This window comes from Thunnus albacares, chromosome 2 (genome assembly GCF_914725855.1).
Source record: "Thunnus albacares chromosome 2, fThuAlb1.1, whole genome shotgun sequence".
In the NCBI taxonomy this organism is placed as follows: domain Eukaryota; kingdom Metazoa; phylum Chordata; class Actinopteri; order Scombriformes; family Scombridae; genus Thunnus; species Thunnus albacares.
In genome coordinates, this window is record NC_058107.1 from 18770771 (window position 1) to 18793510 (window position 22740).

General features: G+C 37.6%; 1 protein-coding gene across 1 annotated transcript; it reads right to left on the bottom strand.

Annotated features, from left to right (window-relative positions):
• Positions 1 to 743: 743 nt before the first annotated feature.
• On the bottom strand, positions 744 to 3942 carry LOC122970676 (arrestin domain-containing protein 3-like). The gene is made up of 6 exons (XM_044336834.1): positions 2909 to 3942; positions 2735 to 2804; positions 2290 to 2437; positions 1843 to 1945; positions 1471 to 1736; positions 744 to 1327 (listed from the first exon to the last, which is right to left on the bottom strand). The coding sequence occupies exons 1-6, from the start codon at positions 3300 to 3302 to the stop codon at positions 1229 to 1231; spliced, it is 1080 nt and encodes a 359-aa protein (XP_044192769.1). The 5' UTR covers positions 3303 to 3942; the 3' UTR covers positions 744 to 1228.
• Positions 3943 to 22740: the final 18798 nt, after the last annotated feature.

Consider the following 22740-nt stretch of genomic DNA (forward strand, 5'->3'; position numbering starts at 1 on the left):
GACAATACAAAAACAAAACATTTGTAATCACAGAAGTGATGTTTCAACACAAATTGTGCGTTGTGCAGTAATCAGTAAATACTCAGTACCCTGGCCAGAGACCTGTACTACAAAGCAGGATTTGGGGTTAGTGAGGTAACTTCAGGTTTAACTCTGGGTTTTCAGGGTTACAATGGTGGCTCACCTCAGTGGATACATTTTATTGCTTCAGACTTCAGACTTTCTATTGATTGCTTTGATTAAAACAAAGCTTCTAACAAACAGAGAGATCATTTATGACACTAAACACATAATGATGATTTTAGCTGCATTTTTATTGTGCAAAATTGATTTTATCCCCTGAGTGACAGCTGACAGTGTGGATGATGATTTTACACTCTGATTCCATCACTGCAGCTCAGAATAACATGAGACAACTATGTGATAGTAACTGGAAATAAAAACGAAAGATTGTCTTTTATTATAAAAACAATCCTTACTGTTCATTGGCTCCCATGATTATAAATGCAACATTCGGGTCAGATAGACCTCATCAGTCATTAACTATTTTTCCACTCTTTGCTTCAGTAGCAGAGACAGTCTGGCATTACTTTAACGTTTTTTTATGTGACATAATCAGAACGGTTTCTTCATCATCCAACTAAATAGCAAAAATACTCACTCTATACTTAAGTCATATATAATAATTCCTACATGTATTTTAAGCCTTAGCCTACTTTTAATATTTGGAAATTATTTCTAGTGTTTCTGCAGCTTCTTATTCTGTTGTACGATTAAAGGCTCGTTTACATTTCACTTCATTGAATATGACTTTTTTCTGTCCCTGACACAAAATTGTTCTGCAGGTATTTAGTACCACTGTTTCATCTCATATCATATGAAGTTCTTCATTCATGGTTCTGATGATGCTGCTCATAATTAACAACTCTGCCTCTTCCACATGAACATGCTCGGTGCTGATAGGAAAACCCAGAGTTTACTGAGATGTTTGATAGCCAGCTTTGTTATCTGGATGGCCAATGTTACGCTCAGTGAAGCCAGATAGCAAAGATATCTTGGGTATGTTGAACTTGCTTTGTGGTACAGGTCCCAACTGAACCTGATACAAAGACCCTGAGGAATAACGCTCTCCCAGTAACATGTCAGACAGAGAAATTACAGTACATCGTGAAATAGAACAACATAACCAAAGAGCATTTGAAACATTTCAAGATATTCTCAAATATACTCACTGATAAGTTGGGGGAAGAGACTGTACAGGGGTGTCGCAAAGGATGATGGGAAACAGCACTGTGAGGTCGGGGGAAGCTCTTACTCCAAAGGTTAACTGTAAGAGAGAAAAAACCAAGATGGACAGACTTTAAATTCATCATTTGATTGCATTAAAAAAGCAAAGTTTAATTTGGTCGCTTGTTTTCTTGTTTTCCAGCACCGTGTAGCTGCACCGTCAAGTCTGTTGTTGGTACTGACCTCAATCATGTAATCAACCTTCAGGATGCTGCAGTTGGAGATGGTGAGTGCCGTTAAGTTGGGAATAGTGAGCATGATCTCAGTGTGCACGTCAGAGATTTGAGCGCTGATGGGCTGTCCAGTCACACACACCAGATTTCTCTGAATTAGTCTTTGATGGGACTTGTTGTGGGTGTAGAAAAATTGCTTCTGTTGCAGCTTCGCCTTTGGTGTAGCTGTTCGAGATGAACCATTACTGCACACGCAGAATATTCTCACAGTCTCACCTGGAGGAAGAGTAAACACTGTTACTTAAACTGACTTCTCTGAGCTTAACCTTTATGCTTATTTCATTAAACAAATGGATGAATGGATGATTGGTGGAAAGAGTACCTGGGACGAAGGCTTTCTTTTCCAAACTCGCTGTCACTGTGATAGGCCCCGAGGTACACCACAGGCAGCACAGTGTCATGCTGTTGGTGCCTGAGAGGGGAGCCTGCAGACAAACAACAGAGCAATGGACATATAAGAAATGTATTTCTCATCTCATCCATTAGCTGTGTAAGCCTGAAGTGAAAGGCAGGCAGGCAAAGCAGCAGGTTTACTGTGTGTTCCCAAGTCAGTGATAATTTAACTGATAATTTAATCTGAGAATATGCACTGATGAAGTACAGCATCATCTGAGCCTTCACTTCACTTTATCTCGAGGCTCGGTCTTAAAGAGGGTCACTGTGTCAACGTCTAGTTTCCAGATCTTTATTGTTACAGTTTTATGGTTACATGTTGCATATCCCTGAATTGTGTTCCAGAAAGACTTTACACACTGCACAGAGATCTTACCTGCAGCTCTGGCTGGTTGGTATTAATCCGGTTTACAAAGTTCAATTCTGTCACAAAGTCTTTGGACAAACGCCAGGGTCTGTAGATGCTGACTGTCAAGGCGTACATTATTTTTCCATGAGCCCCACTGAAGGTAGTCGGGAAGTCTCTGCATTGATGTAAAACAACAAAAGTGGAAACAATGAGATGCAATCTGGAGACAAGAGACACTCAACTTTCATGCAAGAAATTAAAAGGATCCAATAACCCGGTGGTCACATGGTAGGAAACAATATTGATGTGCCTTGGGTTCATTTATCTATCATCAATAAATATTTTTCTCCTTAAAGCTGACAAGTCATTCAGTCAACATGACTTTATCTTAAGTAGCATATGGGGGCGAGTTTATGCGACAAACACAAGAAATCACAACACCACATCCGAAATGGAGACGGCTCATACACACCCCTGAGGAAGCTGACATGTAAATGGATACACATGCGTGCCAGGCGGAAGTCTTGATGTGCCACCAACAGCTGCAAGGAAATAAGACGAACTGAGTGACTTCACCAAATAATGACTGATTATTTGCACTATTTCCATGTATCCAAACTCACTAAGTGACTGAGTGAGTGCATACCATTGTTTTCTTGCACGATAGCGGTTTTTAAGTTGAAGAAGTCCAGTTTTGCATTGAAGTGTCTCCTATGTCTTCTCCTTTTTCTTCCTCCTCCTCCACCGGTAGACCAGTGGACATGCGCCATTCCAGTCAGTGTCATCATTATTGAAGTGATCTTTGTCTCCTTTGAGAGCTCGAAGGAGAGATTTCCTCTTATCAGGTCGCCACTGCTGACTGTATTCCTCTCGTTCAAAGCGGTAAAATTCATAATGAAGTTCTTGAACGTCTGCTCGAACATTTTTTTGTTGTTGTTGTTGTTTTTTTTAAAAAAACAAAAGTTTCCCTGAAGTAATCCAGTTGCTGAATTCAAATGGATGAATACGTGACTATTTACGTAATAATTGGGGGGAAACATACACTACGCCTCAGTTATTTGCACTGACAAAACTGCATTCCACAAACAGTTGACTGTGCGCAGACTCTGAACAAGGCGGAGGACCAGCCCCGATTTCAGGCGTGGCCATGGATGTATCTCTGCTCTTATAACGCACCCATGGGCGTGGCCCCAGAGTCCCCAGGCACTTCTGCAGTAATGGGTGCTCAATGGGACTGTTGTGCAATGAATGAATGAAAATCTGCGTTAAAAAAAAAAAAAAAAGAAGTCATAAAATATCCAACCACTTGAAGAATGAATAATGTCACCTATGTGCTGATTCAGCTGTACTTTTCAGCTCTTGATTAAATATTCAATCAAAACACACAAGAACAGACAGGAAATCTCTTTTAAATTGTCTCAGCTGTCTCTGGAGAATGTCACACAGGTCTAAAGCCTTGCCGTCATCCTGGACACTGACCTCATTTTCCAGAGCCATTAATAGTGTAATTAAACCCAGATTTGATCATTTTAGAAATATCGCGAATATAAGGATATTCTGGGATAAAATATCCCAGGAAGACGCTGAAAAACTTATCTATGCTTTTATTTCCAGTCAGATAGACCACTGTAATGCACAGCTCACAGGAATACCGACAAAGCATCTAGACCGGCTGCTCTGCAACTGCTAGTTTTGACTAGAAAAAAGGGTAACACTTTATAATACATTCTGCGTTTTACGGTGTAACTTTCCATCACTTACCATGTAATTTCCCGGAACTTACGGTGTAACTTCCTCGTATGAATCCATACATATAAAATACTTTCCGGTTCTTACTGGTACTTAAATGTAGGTACAGCGGAAGAAAACAAAACAACGAGAAACAAGGGAGTAACAAGTGGTGTTTTAAAGTGTAACTTCCCAACATTTACCATGTAACTTCCCGGAACTTATGGTGTAACTTCTTCATATGAATCAGTACGTTACATGTGTATATGTGTACTAAAATCAAATGTTTTTGCTCATGGCAGTTATGACAATCATTTTTTTTATGCATGTGTGTTTGACAGGCAAGCTTTACCCACACTCAAGAGATTTATTATGCTTATGTCTTCCACTTCATTGTATGAATTTCAATGGAACAAGTCGAGAAATGGGTCTATACTTTTGAAAATTAGCTCCTAGCAGCCATATTGGTCCAGCACTGCAGCAGCTCATAACAAGCAAACTTACCTCTCTCCAGTGCACAGCTATGAAAGACTTGTATTGTCATCTGAGGATGAAAAAATAACAATAGAGTAATGTAATAATACACATAGTATATCTTTAATTATACAATAATAAGGTACGCAGGAAGTTATGAAAAATGATTTTATTCTTTGATTACACATACACCACAACGTATGTGCTGTTCTCCCAGTCTTACTCTGTAGGTACAGACTAGTTACCCTGTAAGTACATGGTAACGACAGGGAGCGGGCTGGATTATGTTCTCCCGTCCTTACTTAGCTGTTTGGTTCTGTTACCTTTCATGTCACAATCTAACAACATGCAACGTGTCATTAACAACACACCGGACCAACATTTTGAACAGACAATGAGAAAACATTATTGAACATGATTAAATAGAATATGTTTCATTTATAACTTCTTAACTATATAAACTACTATACAATATAAATATTCTATATAAATTGTACTAAATAAAACTTAACAAAAACTATATATAAAACTTAAAACAACAAAATAACTCTTAACTAATCTATCAAAATGTAGTTATAAAATGATTAATTTTAGTTAAAAAAACCCCCACAAGAACAAAACAGGAAACTATGTTTAAATTGTAAATGTTACAGACCAACAACAACAACAAAAAAACAATTTTCAGGTACTTTGTTCTTATGTTCTACATCGCCACTTCAGTGGGAGGAGTTCATCATTTCTTTGCAGTCTTTTTTATTTTGTTCTTCAGCTCAGGGCAGGAATCCACAAATCCTTTAAACTGCAATACGAAATCTTTTAGGTTTGTCCCTTCAGTGCAGGCGGAGACAACAAAGTTTTCCCCTCCTGAAGCTATATCCACCTGTTATCACAATTATTGAAGTGTATTACAGTATAGTGAAGTCTAAAACACACATGCACACAATTGTTACATTACATTAACCCCACCCCCCCAATCCACACACCCACAATTGAAAATGATAGTTACAAGTTATTCTGATATTACATAATTTGTAGTAGTGAATAACAGTTTTAAAAAAAGCACGATGGCACCACAAATACAGGTAGAGCCATCATTGTTCTGTCCACATGATCCATGGTTTCAAAGCCTGGGACACACAGAGATTGATTTTGTTTTTAGATTTGATTCTGTATGTTTTTCAGGACATGCTCATACCTGTGTATGGCCCACTCAGGTATGGTCAAGTGTTATATTTCTTTCCCGTACTTATTAGGTGTTAGGTAATAAACAGTACTGTACTCTAAGTTTAATACACAGTACAAACTATAACTATATTAAATAAAAAAAACAGACATTAACGTTACTCCCTAAAGTAGGGTAAAATATGCCATCTAAGGTAACATATTCCTTCAACATTTAATTTAAAACAGCGTGGATCATGTGAGTTTACATCCTGGACACAGAGGTAACTTGTAACCTTGCCAAAGTCCGCCTAGCATGGTGGCTAATTAGCGATTAGCATAACTCACGATTAGCATGCTAATACACATGAATTTGGTTGTTAAGACTTTACCATAAGGCAGGCAACACATTACGATAAGACACACAATGTTGCACATCATAAATATGACTGCTCACCTAACAGGAGAATATGACAGAAGCAGGTGATTTGAGGTTAGTTAGTGCAGATTGTGCAGCTGGCTCTCGTAGGCTAAATGCCACAGGTACAGCCATCTGAGCCCGCCCGTCCTCTTCCGCTAATTTTTTTTCCCAGGATGGCGAAGTCACGACCCGCCCTACTCTGCCTCTGATTGGTTAGTACTCGTTGCCTTCATTGGTTGGGTTGGTTAGGTTTAGGCATGAGAAGTGAGATTGGTTAGGATTAGGGTAAGAATATCATGGTAAACCAATCAGAGGCAGAGTAGGGTGGGTCATGACTTCGCCATCCTAGTAAAAAAATACCAGTGTGTTTGTGGTTCGTATACAAACCGACGGTCGTAAAGTAGTACTGGGCTGTAGCACGGATGTGGCAGTTAGCTTGCGAGAGCCAGTTGCCCACTCTCTATATTCACTAACCTCAAATCACCTGCTTCTGTCATATTCTCCTGTTAGGTGAGCAGTCATATTTATGATGTGCAACATTGTTTGTCTTATCGTAATGTGTTGCCTGCCTTATGGTAAAGTCTTAACAACCAAATTCATGTGTATTAGCATGCTAATCGTGAGTTATGCTAATCGCCAATTAGCCACCATGCTAGACGGACTTTGGCAAGGTTACAAGTTACCTCTGTGTCCAGAATGTAAACTCACATGGTCCATTTTAAATTAAATGTTAAAGGAATATGTTACCTTAGATGGCATATTTTACTCTACTTTAGGGAATAACGTTAATGTCTGTTTTTTATTTAATATACAGTGAGTTATAGTTTGTACTGTGTATTAAACCTAGAGCACAGTGCTGTTTATTACCTAGGCCTAACACCTAACAAGTACGGGAAAGAAATATAATACTTGACTATACCTGAGCGGGCCATGCTGAAAAACATACAGAATCAAATCTAAAAACAAAATCAATCTCTGTGTCTCCCAGGCCTTGAACATAAGAACAAAGTACCTGAAAATTGTTTTTTTGTTGTTGTTGTTGGTCTGTAACATTTACAATTTAAACATAGTTTCCTGTTTTGTTCTTGTTGGGTTTTTTTTTTTTAACTAAAATTAATCATTTTATAACTACATTTTGATAGATTAGTTAAGAGTTATTTTGTTGTTTAAGTTTTATATATAGTTTTATATATAGTCTTTGTTAAGTTTTAAGTATAATAGTAGTTTATATAGTTAAGAAGTTATAAATGAAACATATTCTATTTAATCATGTTCAATAATGTTTTCTCATTGTCTGTTCTAAATGTTGGTCCAGTGTGTTGTTAATGACATGTTGCATGTTGTTAGATTGTGACATGAAAGGTAACAGAACCAAACAGCTAAGTAAGGATGGGAGAACATAATCCAGCCCGCTCCCTGTTGTTACCATGTACTTATAGGGTAACTAGTCTGTACCTACAGAGTAAGACTGGGAGAACAGCACATACGTTGTGGTTTATGGGTAATCAAAGAATAAAATCATTTTTTATAACTTCCTGCGTACTTTATTATTGTGTAATTAAAGATATACTATGTGTATTATTACATTATTCTATTGTTATTTTTTCATCCTCAGATGACAATACAAGTCTTTCATAGCTGTGCACTGGAGAGAGGTAAGTTTGCTTGTTATGAGCTGCTGCAGTGCTGGACCAACATGGCTGCTAGGAGCTAATTTTCAAAAGTATAGACCCATTTCTTGACTTGTTCTATTGAAATTCATAAAATGAAGTGGAAGACATAAGCATAATAAATCTCTTGAATGTGGGTAAAGCTTGCCTGTCAAACACACATGCATAAAAAAATGATTGTCATAACTGCCATGAGCAAAAACATTTGATTTTAGTACACATATACACATGTAACGTACTGATTCATACGAGGAAGTTACACCATAAGTTCCGGGAAGTTACATGGTAAATGTTGGGAAGTTACATTTTAAAACACCAATTGTTACTCCCTTGTTTCTCGTTGTTTTGTTTTCTTCCGCTGTACCTACATTTAAGTACCAGTAAGAACCAGAAAGTATTTTATATGGATTCATACGAGGAAGTTACACCGTAAAATGCGGGCTGTATTATAAAGTGTTACCGAAAAAAGAAATACGACCATATATCACCTGTGCTGAGGTTGTTATATTGGCTTCCTGTCAATTTTAGAATAGATTTTAGGATTTTAATGTTCATTTTAAGGCCCTACATGTTCTGGCTGGCTCCACAAACAGGAAACTTTGTGATATTTGGCAATATGAATAAAATTGACTTGACTTTCCACAAAGTTAGCTTTGTCTTTTATTTTGATGTACTTAAGAGTCACTTGTGGTATGAACAGAGACATTTTTACATTTTCATCATGTCAGTGATATAACAATAATAATAATAATAATAATAATAATAATAATAATAATAATAATAATAATAATACTTAATTTGTTTATATAGTGCTTTTCAAAACATCCTTTACAAAGTGCTTCACGTGCAAGGACAAATAAAATAAACCAGGAAAACAATCATATGTTGGCACGGATACAATCTCTTGTTCAAGTAGCTCTTCAAAACAGAGTTTGATGACCAACACTGACAAGAATTTCAAACAGGTCTTGTGAAAACATGAGGACACCATGTTTGACAATCTTTGTAACAGTAAAAATCAAATATATATTGTTGAGGGTAAAGTAACACAATAAAGTGAGATATAGCAAGAGAATATCATGTCTGCAGTGGCAAATATTAAACCACACAGAGAATTATAAAACATCAAGCAAGTCATAATAAAATAAACAGTTACCTGCTCAGGAGCAGGTTAACTTCAGAGTATCAGATCACAACATGTCAACACCCTGACCACTGACCAGTCAGATCAATAGGAAAAAGAGTCGTAATGGAGCACATGTGTAGCTGCACTGTCAAGTCTGTTGTTGGTACTGACCTCAATCATGTAACCAAACTTCAGGATGCTGTGGTTGGAGATGGTGAGTGGCGAAGCGAGATTAGTGGGTTAGCGAGGTATTGAGCCTAAAGCCAGAGTCACATACAAAGGTGTCTCTCTTTTAACCAGACTAGATCACCCTGGTAACTTATAATGCAAACTTAACCTGCTCCGGACCAGGTTATGTTCTGAGTTTCGGCTTAAATCAGCAATAAAAATCAGCCTTTCACTAACTACCTGATTTGCTGCCAAGTCCGTTTAACACTGCTGGTACTGCAGCTATTAGATCACCGATTAGCAAATTGATAAGTCTTTTATTATATTAACCATTTGATTTGATATGTCATATTGTAAATTTGTAATGGTGCAATAGGTTAGGGTTACTTGTGGGATGGGATTTACAATATATTAAACTGTATTTCAAATTGTAAAAAATAAATAAATAAATAATAATAAACTAAAAACTTATGAAAAAATACCCTGAACAACAATTAAATTGATTAGTCTATTGGTATTTATCACAGATAATATTCAATCTATAATATTTACTTTGATTTGGCCAGAACATAAAGTGATTTCCATTTATCCTTCATTATGGGACGGAATCAGGCCTAAATGCACTTCTTGAGTACAATGTTTAAATCTGCTGCATCAAGTTTAAAGTTTAAGAGCTCTGAAGGTGGGAGGCATTAAGAGAGCATTGAGTGGTAAAATAAGTATATTAAGTAATTACAAATTAGTTTTTTAATTAACGGATTTACACGATCAGCAATTTTCTGCCAGCATTCCTCTCTCGCCTTATTTGCAGCAACAGTGTTGCTTTTTGCTGTGATAATGTATTTATATTATGTTAAATGTTGAACATGCTTCGTAGTTCAACCCTATGGGTTCATTTATCATCATCAATAAATATTTTTCTCCTTAGAGTGGACAATTCATTCAGTCAACATGACTTTATCTTAAGCAGCATGTGGGGGCGACTTTAAGCGACAAACACAAGAAATCACAACATCACAACCGAAATGTTGACGGCTCATACACACCACTGTGGGAGCTGACATGTAAGTGGATACACATTTTTGCCCGCCGGAAGTTTTGCTGTCCCACCGGTAGCTGCAGGAATACAATGAACTGAGCGACTTTGCCAAATAGCCTAATGACTGATTGTTTGCACCATTTCCATGTATCCAAACTCAGTGAGTGAGTGCATACAACTGTTTTCTTGCAAGATAACAGTTTTTAAGTTGAAAAAGTCCAGTTTTTCCCTGTAGTGTTGCCTGTTTTTGTTCCTCTCTTCACCAGCACTGGACCAGTGGACGTGCGCCATTCCAGTCAGTGTCATCGTTATTGAAGTGATCTTTCTGTATTCCTCTCGTTCAAAGCGGTCAAATTGATGTTGAAGTTTTTGAACGGTTGCTCGAACATCGTGAGATTTTTTTTGGTGTTGTTTCTCTTGTACAGACCAAACTGCATTCTTCAATCAGTTAAATGTGCTCAGTGCGCAGACTCTGAACACGACCGAGGACCAGCCCCGATTTCAGGCGTGGTCCCGGGGCCCCGGGCACTTCTATAGGAATCAGTGCACTACGGGACTGTTGTGAAATTAATGAAACTCTGCGAATGGCGTGAAAAAAGTCATAAAATACCCAATCACTTGAAGTCTGAATGATGTCACATTTGTGCTCATTTGCCCTTTTCAGCTCTTGATTAAATAATTAAAAACTGTTTAAACTGCTTTAACACCAGCAACTCACAGCGCTGCAACGTTATATTCTGCAACATTAACAAGAAGTTGTAAAGGGGGAAAGATGCATTAAAACCAATTAGTGCCTCATTTAATTATAGAATATATAATAAAATTAAATGTATTAAATGTTTTGTGACAGTACAATATAGGGCTCATTGATCATTTTCAAATGTGAAATTTAAACATCATATTAATGAATCACTCTACAATGAATAGTAATTAATTAATCATATTCCAATTCCAATAATGAATCAATTTGAATTTAGTTTTTGTAGTGGGCTTCCACTACACTAAACAACAACAACTATGGTGATTATGTAACAGTTAACTTACCCACAGTTACTCCAAATTCTCAAATATATTTCAAGAAATACAGTTTACATTACAGAAATCTATAATAACTCTTGTCAAAATGAAGAACGTCTTTGAATCGCTGAATGGCTTGAATTTACTAACCCTAACCTAATCTGAATTGAGGTTTTGCATTTGAATACACACATTCTAAAAAGTCTAAAATTAAATTTCTTTAAGTGGTACCAAGTAGACATTTTCTCTCTAGTCAGAAAGACACTCAGCTTCTAGTAAGAACAACAAAGTTTGAGATGATTTACAGATTGGAGGTTGTTATACAAACATCTGAAGTTCTGGAGGCAAAGAATAGTTATGTGTTGATAGTTATGTCAAATAATAAATGGTAAGAATCTTGATAATTCATGAACAGATCGTCCATGTCAGCAGGTCATGGAGACCACCTTAGAGCACTGGAGCTCATGGGCCAAATCTGGACCTCCAGCAGGAATATTTGCCACAGTGATGAAAGCTGAAGTTTTGACTTTCTTAGTTTACATCAGAAAATTGTACATAATTTTCCACCATTCTACTGTAGATAAAAAAAAATTAATACAAGGTTCCAGTAAATCCCAATAAATATAACTATCTATCACTGCCCCCACATGGAGAGAGTCATTCAACCATGGTTGCGCCATGTTATTGGAACAGAGCATAATGCTGAAATCAAGTGTAATAAACCTTCCAGAAATTAATTTTTATGTGTGAATTCTAACACTGTTTTAATTCCACAACTTTAGCCCATTAAACCATAACAGATTTGTTATTCATGAACACAAACAGGCGGCAGTTTTAACAGAAATGGTGTGTTGACGCAACAACAACAACAAGACTTTCAATCAACCATAAATGAAGCAGGCCACTTTTAATCATGTGTGGATGACCAATAAGGACCGTCTCTAGTCTCTAGTCTCGAAGTGGAACACAGAATTTTTACATTCATGTATGAGTCATTTTTAGCCAAATGATTGTTAAAATAAGCTGTTAGCCCTCATATGCTAATGGGGAAACATTATATCTTCCCTCATATACAGTCCTAAACAGTGTTATAAATCAATTTTATTCTTAAATTAATTCAAATAAATAAACAAAACGTATAGGCCTGCAATTCAGCTGCCCCCAATGAAAAGTCCCTGAAACACTGGCCTGTGTTTGAGCCTCATTACTGACCCCTGCTGACCAGAAAGCTGAAATTTTTTTGGCCAGGCCTACTAGAATCTTTTTTATTATTTTTTTGCACACGTTTGTGTCTCTAGATGATATTTTGAAAGCAAACTGGTGAATATTTTCTACAAAATCACATAACAACTGTGTGAAATAGGGCTGAAAGTTAAAAATGTAAAGACTGAATAGCTAATATGTGATCTGCTCTGAGGGACATTTATCTGATAATGAAAAATGAAAACAATTAGTTTTGTTTGTTTTTTTACTTCACTTCATCTTTAATAAGTAATGAATCTTGATGTTTTGGCTTAAGGGCAGAGTCTTTCTAATTTTTGAATCCATTTAATTTATTTTTTCTTACACAATAAAATATCTAAGATATGATCTGCTTACAATCTTTATCATGAGAAAATAGATTGTATCCCTGACAGAAAATGTGTTAATGACAAAGGACTTTGGCAGTACATTTTCATATTCAGAACTAATGCACATTTAGCAACATGGTTCTAATTGATCATGATCAAAATTTATGATAGTTTATGTTGCTGCAGACAGTGGACTCCCAGTGTTCCTAATGCTGGAGGCATAGTGAAGCAACCACTTTTTGACTTTGATCACAAAATATTACTGCTGCTCAAGTAACAAGATTCTGTGTATCTAATGCAGCTGAATTCAACAATGTGAAGATGTTTCACTTAAACTGCTATGTCCATTTAGCACGTGTGTGACCTGCGGTGAGTCAGGGCAACAGAATATAATTTGCTTTTGAGAGAGAGTGAGTTTTTCACTTGTTTGTTTCTTTAAAGGTCTGTTAACCTGAATTACAAGAATCAAAATCATATTTTGAAACTAAATTTCTTTCAAAAACATGTCAAGCTTTTCCTAAAAGGTTATTTCTTTGGTTGAAAGTAGTTCCAATGAAAACTGTTCAGAGTGATATTATCCATAGTAGTTTGGACATCGCTCCTGGAAAGAGATGGTTTTTTTATGGACTTTAATTATCTTCCAAAGCTGCAAGCACAGCGGAAAAAAAAAAAAAAAGTTTTAAGTAGACTGTACTCACATGAAGATATAAATCTGGGAAACCTGAGAAAATAAAACCAAACTATTTGCATACCACTTTCTCCCAATGAGAAAATGGGCTTTGGTTTGGTTGTTTATTTGTTTTTGTAATTTGGGTGAACTGACCCTTTAACAAGCAGTAAATATTCAACCACTAGATGGCACTAAATGCTTTATTGTGATGCTCACTATGTATGATACCGTATACATAAACCATAACTATACAGAACTTACTGATAACATGACTACTAACCCAAATGTCATATTTCCTCCAGATGCAAATAAATTATTTCAAAACTATAAGTAATAAGCTGCACTGTGGCATTATTAATATTATGTCGTGTTATGCTTTGATAACAAGTGGTTTAACTACCTTTTGATGGGTTAATGATACACGCTGCAGCCATAAAATGCTGATAACGATCCATTAAAACAGACAGCACAAGGCATATGAAAACTCCCGGCACAAGTTAACTTGACCACATATCTTTTCATACCTGCTTTAATTCTCTATTTGAGAAGGGACCAGAACTGCCTGCTGTTTCTTCTGAAGTGTGACATTGTCTTTGTAGCACTACATATTGTAATGACTTGTCAGAGATTTGACTTCACCTCCTACAGATGTTTAGAAGTCATGTATTACTAACTGTGTAGACATATCGTCGGTGGAGTATCTACTGCATTTTAAAACAATATATATAACTCCCACACAGCTGTCCAGGGATGGGTTTTTGGTAATAACTAAACCACACTGACAACTGCTTACAATATTCACTGTCAATAGATTAACAGCACTGTCATTAATACACTTCTTCTGCAGGATTTTAGTGGAGCAAACTATTTCCATTACACCAAACTTCCAGTACAAAGTTTGTAAAACCTCCATCTCTTGTTTTATGGTTCCATTTAAATTTGAGACTTTATCGAGTCAAATGTTTGCCAAGACAGTTAGATCAGAGTCTTTATGTAGTGCCTCTGCCATGTTTTGAAACAGGAAGAGCTAAAAAAAAATCCTTCAATAACAAACTTTAATCATCTCTGTTATTCAGTCAAACTGTCCATTAGCTACTCAAAGACTCAACATCCAAGCTTATAAACAGTGGAAAGAATTCATTGTTGCAATGGTACTGGGAGACCCAGATATGGACTTCTCATGAAATCAAGATCCCCAGCTGCCTTGCAGCAGGGCCATTTTGATGTTGTTAAGGTTTGCTCGTAACAGTCCTGGAAAGTTTAACTAATGGATAAGCTGTCAAACGCTCCTTTCTTCTCTACAAAGAAGTTTTTATTCACTTTTATTCATCAAAAACAGGAGAGTTAGGATTTAGGAACTATTAACAAGACTTAATAAAATGTTGTGTGATGGTAATCCAGTTACCTTTTTACCTTTTATAGCTGTTCTTCCATCAAATAAGATATCTTTGACTTAAAATCTTGAGCTTAATTTCATACAATTTAAACAAGTCCTGTTTCCAGTCTTTTCTGTGCTGTGAGAACATTGGCATCTGTGAATAGGTAGCATGGTTTTGTGTAGACACACTAATCTGCTAGAAAGGCTAGCTGGTTGTTGTAAATATCAGATGTAGATGAGTGTTTGACACCAAGAGTCTAAGCATCAGGATTTTTTGATGCCGATCTACATGTTGGACATGAGGGTGTGTGTGTGGGTGAGTGCACACACCCACACACCCACACACACACACGACCACTTATAATAGGCTTTGACTTTAGCTGTCTCTGATAAGGGCACCTATCAGGTTTAGTTGAGCTCACGGTGACTTGACTTTGCCTGCCAACTCAGTAAACCAACCACACACAGTATGACGGCTGCACACACACACACAGACACACACACACACACAAACATACACACATCTGCCTCGCCATCTATCTCTTTATCTCAGACATATCACATCACTTTGTTAATTGGATCATCCACACGGCAACAGTTGGTATTTTGATCTAATGGAGTCCTACGCTGGTGTCGGCTGAGCTAGATGACAACTTTATTTTTGTTTATCTTGGTTCATTTCTTTGTCGAGCTTATGTTAGCTACATGTATCCCAAATACAACATTATGTACCATTTGGAAATGTGATATTTCCTCTGACATTCCCCACTCTGAAGCTGTATAACAGCCTTCATGAGCTGCTATAATGAGGTAGCAGGTGTGTGCAACATGCAGGATAAACCATTGAACCATCCATTGAAGTTTCTTTATATGTGTCAGTTTTTTATGTGAACTCAAATACGGTAATTACTCGAAAAGGTGGGGAACAGTGCAATATCCAAACAAACCTGTCATGACTGCACCCCTCTAGTCATGCCTCAATCTTTGCGTAATGATTTTCTATTTTCACGGTGTCACCCAGTCATAACCCTATTGTTTGTTGTACAGCAACCGAGTAGACGTTTCAGTTAGTTAGATCTAAATCCAAAGTGAAGTAAAAGAACCCAGAGGATAAGCCGCGTTATTGATCTGTAGTTTCTACACACCGCCTCTCTCCTCCAGTTAATCCACAGGGTCAGCTCTAATGACATTGAGGAGCTCTTCTGGCAGTCGGCACTGCTGCCATTTGCAATTTAGATGGAGGGAAAGGAGAAGAGGAGGAGGAGGGTGAAAATGAGGAGGGAAAGTGAAGGAGAAGGGAAACGGGAAAGAAACAGGATGGCTTAAAAAAAAAAGTGACAGGGAAAGGGGTTAAATGAGATGAGGGATAAAAGAGAAGACAGCTAGGAGGAAGACAGGCGGAGGATGGTGCACGACAGGAAAATGGTTTTGGGAAGGGAAAGATAGAAAATAGAGAAAGTTGATTTGAGTGACAAAAAGTTAGAATTTTAGTAAGATGTCACACAATAAATACTATTTGTAACTACTGTTTAATACAATTACAAACATTTAAAAAAAAATAGTTTGACAATTTAGGAAATATGTTTATTTGCTTTCTTGCCAAGAGATAGATATGATCTTAATGTTTGTACAGTAAATATGAAGCTACCACCAGCAGCCAGTTAGCTTAGCTTAGCACAAAGGGAAAAAATGGGAGAAAACTAAGAACTTGAGTACAAGTGTAAAAACAACACATGTTGTGGTTTTATGGGGGGTTTTGAGCCTGACTATTGTTGGCCAGGTGCAGTCACTTCCTGGAGTCTCCGCTGGTTGTCTGGCAAACTTCCAGTCTATGCTATGCGAAGCTAGGCTAGATGGCTGCTGGCTGTAAGTTCATATTTAAAGATATGATCTTGAAGGAGGCAGTTTGCCTAAACATAGCCCAAAAAATCCTTATTTGTTGAAATAGAGGGATCACAGTTGTGAGTGTTCAGCTTTCCCTTTTTTTTTTTTTTTTTTTGGTCTGCCTGTGAGCCAGCACCTCATCAGAATGTGCGCCAGTTTGTTTTGTTTTGTTGTTTTTTTGCAATTTCATATTTACCATACAACTGTTAGAGTGGTATCAGTCTTTTCATTTAACTCCCATCAAGAAAGCATATTTCCCAAAATGTTGAATTATTCCTTTAACCAAAATTAGGAAGATATGCAGTTACCTTCTGGTTGAAATGTCCACTATAAAGTTTAAGAAAGAAGCATCTTTTGTGCGCTACACAAACTTAACTGAAAATTTTGTGTTTAAATATTTAAATCTTCCAATATGGAGCATGTTGAGAGGAAAGGGTTAACTGTGTAAGATTGGTGCAGTTATGTGCTTTTTTTTTTCTTTTTTTTTTTTTTTTGCACCCGCCAAAAGAATTCCTGCGGCAAAACAGGAAGCCGCAGAGGGAACAGTTGGCAAACCTAATCTTGTGCAGATCCTCTGATAGCTTTCTTCTCCACAAACAATGCTAGTCCGGGCTGAAGAGGCTCTGGAGGGGTGCTGAAAGACCTGACAACCAAGCAGAGCCAAGCTCTTTGTCAGCCTCTGTCTGATCAACACACAGACATGTTCATGTCCTACCAGGAAAAGATAATGTTTGGTCATTTCAAAACAGTCATGCCTCCCACTGTTTCACATACTCCATGGTTGCTTTCGCTTTCTCTTACTCAGAATAAATTACATGTAAAATTGTTCTGTCTGTTTCCATCTTTCCAAAAGCATAGGAGCATGTTGAAAAGGATGTCTTGTGAGTGTACAGCTTTATCTGTTGTATCTTTTTATCCATATCCACACCCAAACTGACTACAGTCAAGGTCAGTACACTCTGACTCTTTCCAAACTATAAGAACTGTAGTTTTTCTCTGGCAGCCCATCATCTGACGTGTGTCAGAAAAAGAGAGAGAAAGTCTTTGTTTGCCTGGATTCATGTCTGTATGTTAATCCAGTAACAGCCGGTCAATCCAATAAGTGTTATATACGAGTCAAACAATGGGAGAAGACCTGTTTGAGGTTTCCTGAAAAGTTTACCACATGATGAACTCAGAATGAAAGAATCTCTTTTTTTAAAGGAGCATCACAGTTCGCTTGCTCTGCGGTCAGACTTAAAAAGCTAATACTGCCACCATGATGTCATTACCACAGACCCAATACTACAGTTAATGAGTCAGGAACACTGTGGAGTCTCATAATGCAGCCTACATGTCAGTCTGTGTCTGTCTGTCTGTCTCCTTGTGGTTAACACACAAACACCCCAACACACTGGCATACAATGGAACTGACAGCCCACATGCTATATTCATGTCTAAAGTTCATGTCTATAGCACTGCTCTATCTCGGAGAATAAGTGTTACCTCAGTAAAACAAAAGAGGTGCTTTGTTCCATTGTCGGGCTAAATCCTCCCTCAGCAATTACCGCTCACCTTCCAAAGACCTCGGCGAGGAACAGAGCAACACTCTTTCTTTTAAAGCAGGCAGTGGAGCATGAAGACACAGGCGCTCTACAGGCAAAGATGGATCACTCCTCTTTTTTCAGCTGGCTGTACTGTAAGCTTTAGACAGAATGTTTTGATTTTGCGCTTCTGTTGGTGTCTGCACCGGGTATTTTGTCCATGTAGGATTGTATGTTAGTAGAAGAGTGGGATTTTTATGAAAAATAACTGATGTTTTGTCAAATATTTAAAATAAGGATTAAATGAATAAATTGGATAACTCAGAAGGACATAGATTAGAATTAGGATTATTATGTGGAAATCTTTTACACTTTGAGGTTGAAACAGTTTTATATTCCAGTGACTCTCATTTGTACTTTTCCTCAGATATTGTATTTTCTCCTTATCCCCTTTTAGCTAAGGAGCTGTAGGTACAAGTATAATTATGTATATAATGCACAATTATTCCCAGAGAGACAAGCAAATAAACGTCATGTGAGAAGGTATAAAATAAATATTTCCTTTTCCTCATGAAGTTGTCATTTTCACAAGGGAGGACTTCGTTATGTCTTGAGCCTTGATTTTTCCATCGACATGACGTTCACTTCCCTTGGCAGCAAAACTTGTTCTTGATTACGTGAATCTTTTGTGTTTTCCTACATACAAACATGCCAGAGATGAAATAAAAAATGCACACCATGCCCTAAATTCACCTCATGATCATCACTCATCACAGCATTGCTACTGCAGAATTAAGGAGTTGTCTGTCAAAGCTAGGTCAAATATTTGCCTGGAGCTGTCCGGCTGTTTCAAAAACAAATCCGCCAGCCTACAACAGAGATCCTTGAAATCAAATCCAGTTGATCTCCCCCCTAAACTCCACTTTATGACTCAGTGAGGAAAGAGACGCTATCACTCAAACCACTGTACTCCTGACTCTTACTCAACTTGTTCTCATTTCCTGTTTAAGGGGAATGCAGCTTGATCGCATTATGAGCCACTCAATCACAAAACATCATACAAGAAAGGTTCTAATAAAAAATGAGAATGCTCTTATTTCCAGCAAAGTGTCCGTAATATATATTTTGTCCACATGATGTATGTTTCAGAACCGCTATCCCCTCCTGTCTCTCACCAGCATACAGCCACACAGCAGTTGTTTACATCAGGGCCAATGGGAGGCTTCTAGACGCAAAGGGTCTGACAGTCTATCAGTGGAAGAGGGTAGTTAATATGGGCACACAACCTCTGTCCTGACCTTGATGCAGGACCATCCATCATCATCTAGGCTTAGAGAAAAGAAGAGGTTGAGAGGTGTATCCAGATGGACACTTTAACCCAGGTTAGAGCCTTTACGTCCAAGTAAACAGCCACTGTCCGCATTTATCGGACAGCATAGTGAAGTGAGAATTAGGGGTAATATTGGCCAGAAAACACTGCTGCTATTGTTATCATATAACCATACGATAAAACACAAGAGCACACTCATTTAAGTCAGTAAAATATATGAACTGTAGTTTGATTAAATATGATTAAAGTGTGATTTGATGTTAATTGCGAGGTGTCATTAAAGATATTTTGTAATCAGTTTCATCAACCTTCTCAGGCTCAAAACAACTTCAGAGATTTACAGTTCAGTCAGACATTTGTTAAGAAAAAATGCTTTAAACTACAAACTTTACATTTTTGCTTTCATATTAAAGTCGCTCTGCGTAGGATTTGAATATTTGTGACTTTGTTGCCCCCCAGTGGTAGTGTAGAAAAAAGTCCCTGTGGCAGATAAACACCTATACATCTCTCCTCCTTCCCCAACCAATCACACAATGGAAACTAACCCAGACTGTGCTAATGTTTTACTGAACTGTAATTCTGATGTCATCGAAATAATTTGAACGCTATTATCATACAATAATTGTACACATAGGGGCTTTAATCTGCACATTTACTGTAGGTGAGGAAATCACTTCCTATTCACTACATAGTGGACTATATTTACTGTCCACCATTTTATTTTAGTGTCTGAATTCTGAGTGTGAAATTAACACATTTGATAGCGCTCTCTAAAAATTCTTGCAATGAAACAAAAAATGTAGTGTCCATGGCTTTCTGCTAACAATCCCACAATTCAACTTTACAGATGAGGAAACTACTTAATGTCTTTTCAATAGTCAATGATTTCCAACACAGCCAAGCTGTGAGAGCTAAGACAAGACACATTTAGGTGTCTTACATACATTTTTTGACTCTTGTTTCCACGTTGTCCTCTTAAAATCAAAATTTTAACCACCATCAGTGTTCTTTGTGATTACAATATGACCTGCCACATGTCCCAAATACTGTCAACCCAACAGACAAACTGATGAGATGAGATGGTTTGGTCAGCTCTTCGTTACTGGAATTACAAGGTAATGTTTAAACTCCATTCATTGTCAAATATTTATACTGAAAAACAACCAAGATGTGAGGACAGAGGGTAATTATTGTGCATTATATGAGCACAAAACTTTCTAAAGTGATGTAAAACAATGAGGACATGCAGGAAATACTGTAAGTGCATCTTCAGTAAAGTTGCAACTTCCCTTTTTTACTGTGAATACAGGCAATAATATATATACACTTATACAAGCAAAGCAAGTGTTCTGCCTGGTGAGTGTGTGTGTGTGTGTGTGTGTGTGTGTGTGTGTGTGTGTGTGTGTGTGTGTGTGTGTGTGTGTGTATCGGTGTATCACCTGAAGAATGCCCACAGTACTGTCTGTTCTTTCACTTAAACATGTTGTACTCTTTGGAGAAGTCTGGCTTGGGGTCATCTCAGTATTGCAGATCAGAGAGCGTGCTTTTGGCTGACGGCACAAGAAGCGTTGTTTCTTTTTCACACACACACACACACACACATACATGGACACGCACTCACACACACATACACATACACATACACACTCATCCAATCCCCACTCTCTCATTTTGTTTTTTTGGGTCGCACTCATCTGCAGCCTTATTACCCAGAGTCCTCTGCAGCAGCCCAACCGGCGCTCCGCTGCTGGAGTGTTCTGTTAGTCACATCAGCACCCAGCGCACGCTCAACCCAGCTCAGATCATCAGGAATTTCACCGATGGAAAACCTGCTCAGAATTCAGAAAAAGGCTGTGCATACATCTAATTGTGATGGAGTTTTCAACCCCGGCTCAACTGCTCTTTTCCTCTGCTTAGTCCCAGGATGAAATGCTGTTTCATCTCACCAGTGTGATTAACTGAAGAGATGAAATCTACAATAAGTGAGAAAAGTCTGTTTTGCATGCACAAATCAGGATGGTTGAAATTTTCTGCCCTTTTAGGTAAATTCAAATCATCATGACAAATTGTGACCATTTGAGTCCTCAGTACAATAATTTAGCGATAATTATAATGAGTAGAGAGTTTTTGGAGTTTATATTCACATTTGCATTATAACCATCAACACTGTATCTTGCATACAGCTCAGTCAGTAAAATAAAGTGATATCATCTGTATGATTTCTGAACATCTGTTGAGTAGAAATGCCAGATCCCCTTTTAGTAGTAAACCATTTAACAGCTGCCCAATTAAAGTATGAATCAGCATCATAGTCTGTAAAATGGTCTAAGAGATGCGGTGTATGCTCTCCTCTATTATGCAGAAGTTCTGTCTCTGTCTGTAAAAGTAACTGAAAGCCTGCATTTGTATTACCAGTTTTTATACTTCGTAGAAGCTACATCCTTTGGCCAAATTAGAAACAAATGTTGTATCAGAGCCACATGTACAGGTGATAGACAAAAATGTCTATCTCCTTTCACATTGAACTTTCAGCACTCTTGTTACTAAGTGAGTGTTGTCAAAAACTTCACCTTTCAAGGGTGATCAATCAATTTCACACAGTACACATTATGCATCTACGATAAATACCTTCTTGAATTATATCGGTTGGTTGATTCTCTACAGAGAACTGACAGGTTATTTTGCAAACAAGCATTAATCTTTTGCGTAAACTAACATCAGTACAGAAGAGTAGGCACAGCAGGTCCCATATTTTCAGGACCACTTAATTTTAGATGTTAAATCAACGAGATGTAGAATGTATACTAGACATGCTTATTAGGATGTTTTCACCTCCTGCTTTCCTGTTGCATCAGCTGTAGAAAGCAAACTTTTTTTTTCTTTGAATACTTGAATTAATTTCATAGCTTGGATGATCTTGAGGCTGCAACTTTTCCATGTTGATTCCAGTTAGATAAACTGTGTAACTATGTAATTGTGTTTGTATGTCGCCCCTGTTTACACCGCTGATCAACTTACAACCAGAGGCAAGTTCTTTGTCTTGGTTATATTGGAAGTGTCATTGCGCTTATGAAGTTTTTTCACCAGTCATGTAGAGGGATTTGTAACTTTTTCCACAGTTAACAAAACCCTTGGTCGGGACACCCTCTTCATCAGCAGAGAGGAGGGGGAGGAGGAAACAGCAAATGTTGTTTGGAGCAGGCAGTTTCAAGACGCCCCTGGACCAGATGAGACTGGGACCAAAGAGTTTTATTTCTTTCCTCCTATGTACTGCATACATGTTTGTGTTTACATGTGTGAGCTCGCATGTACACGTTT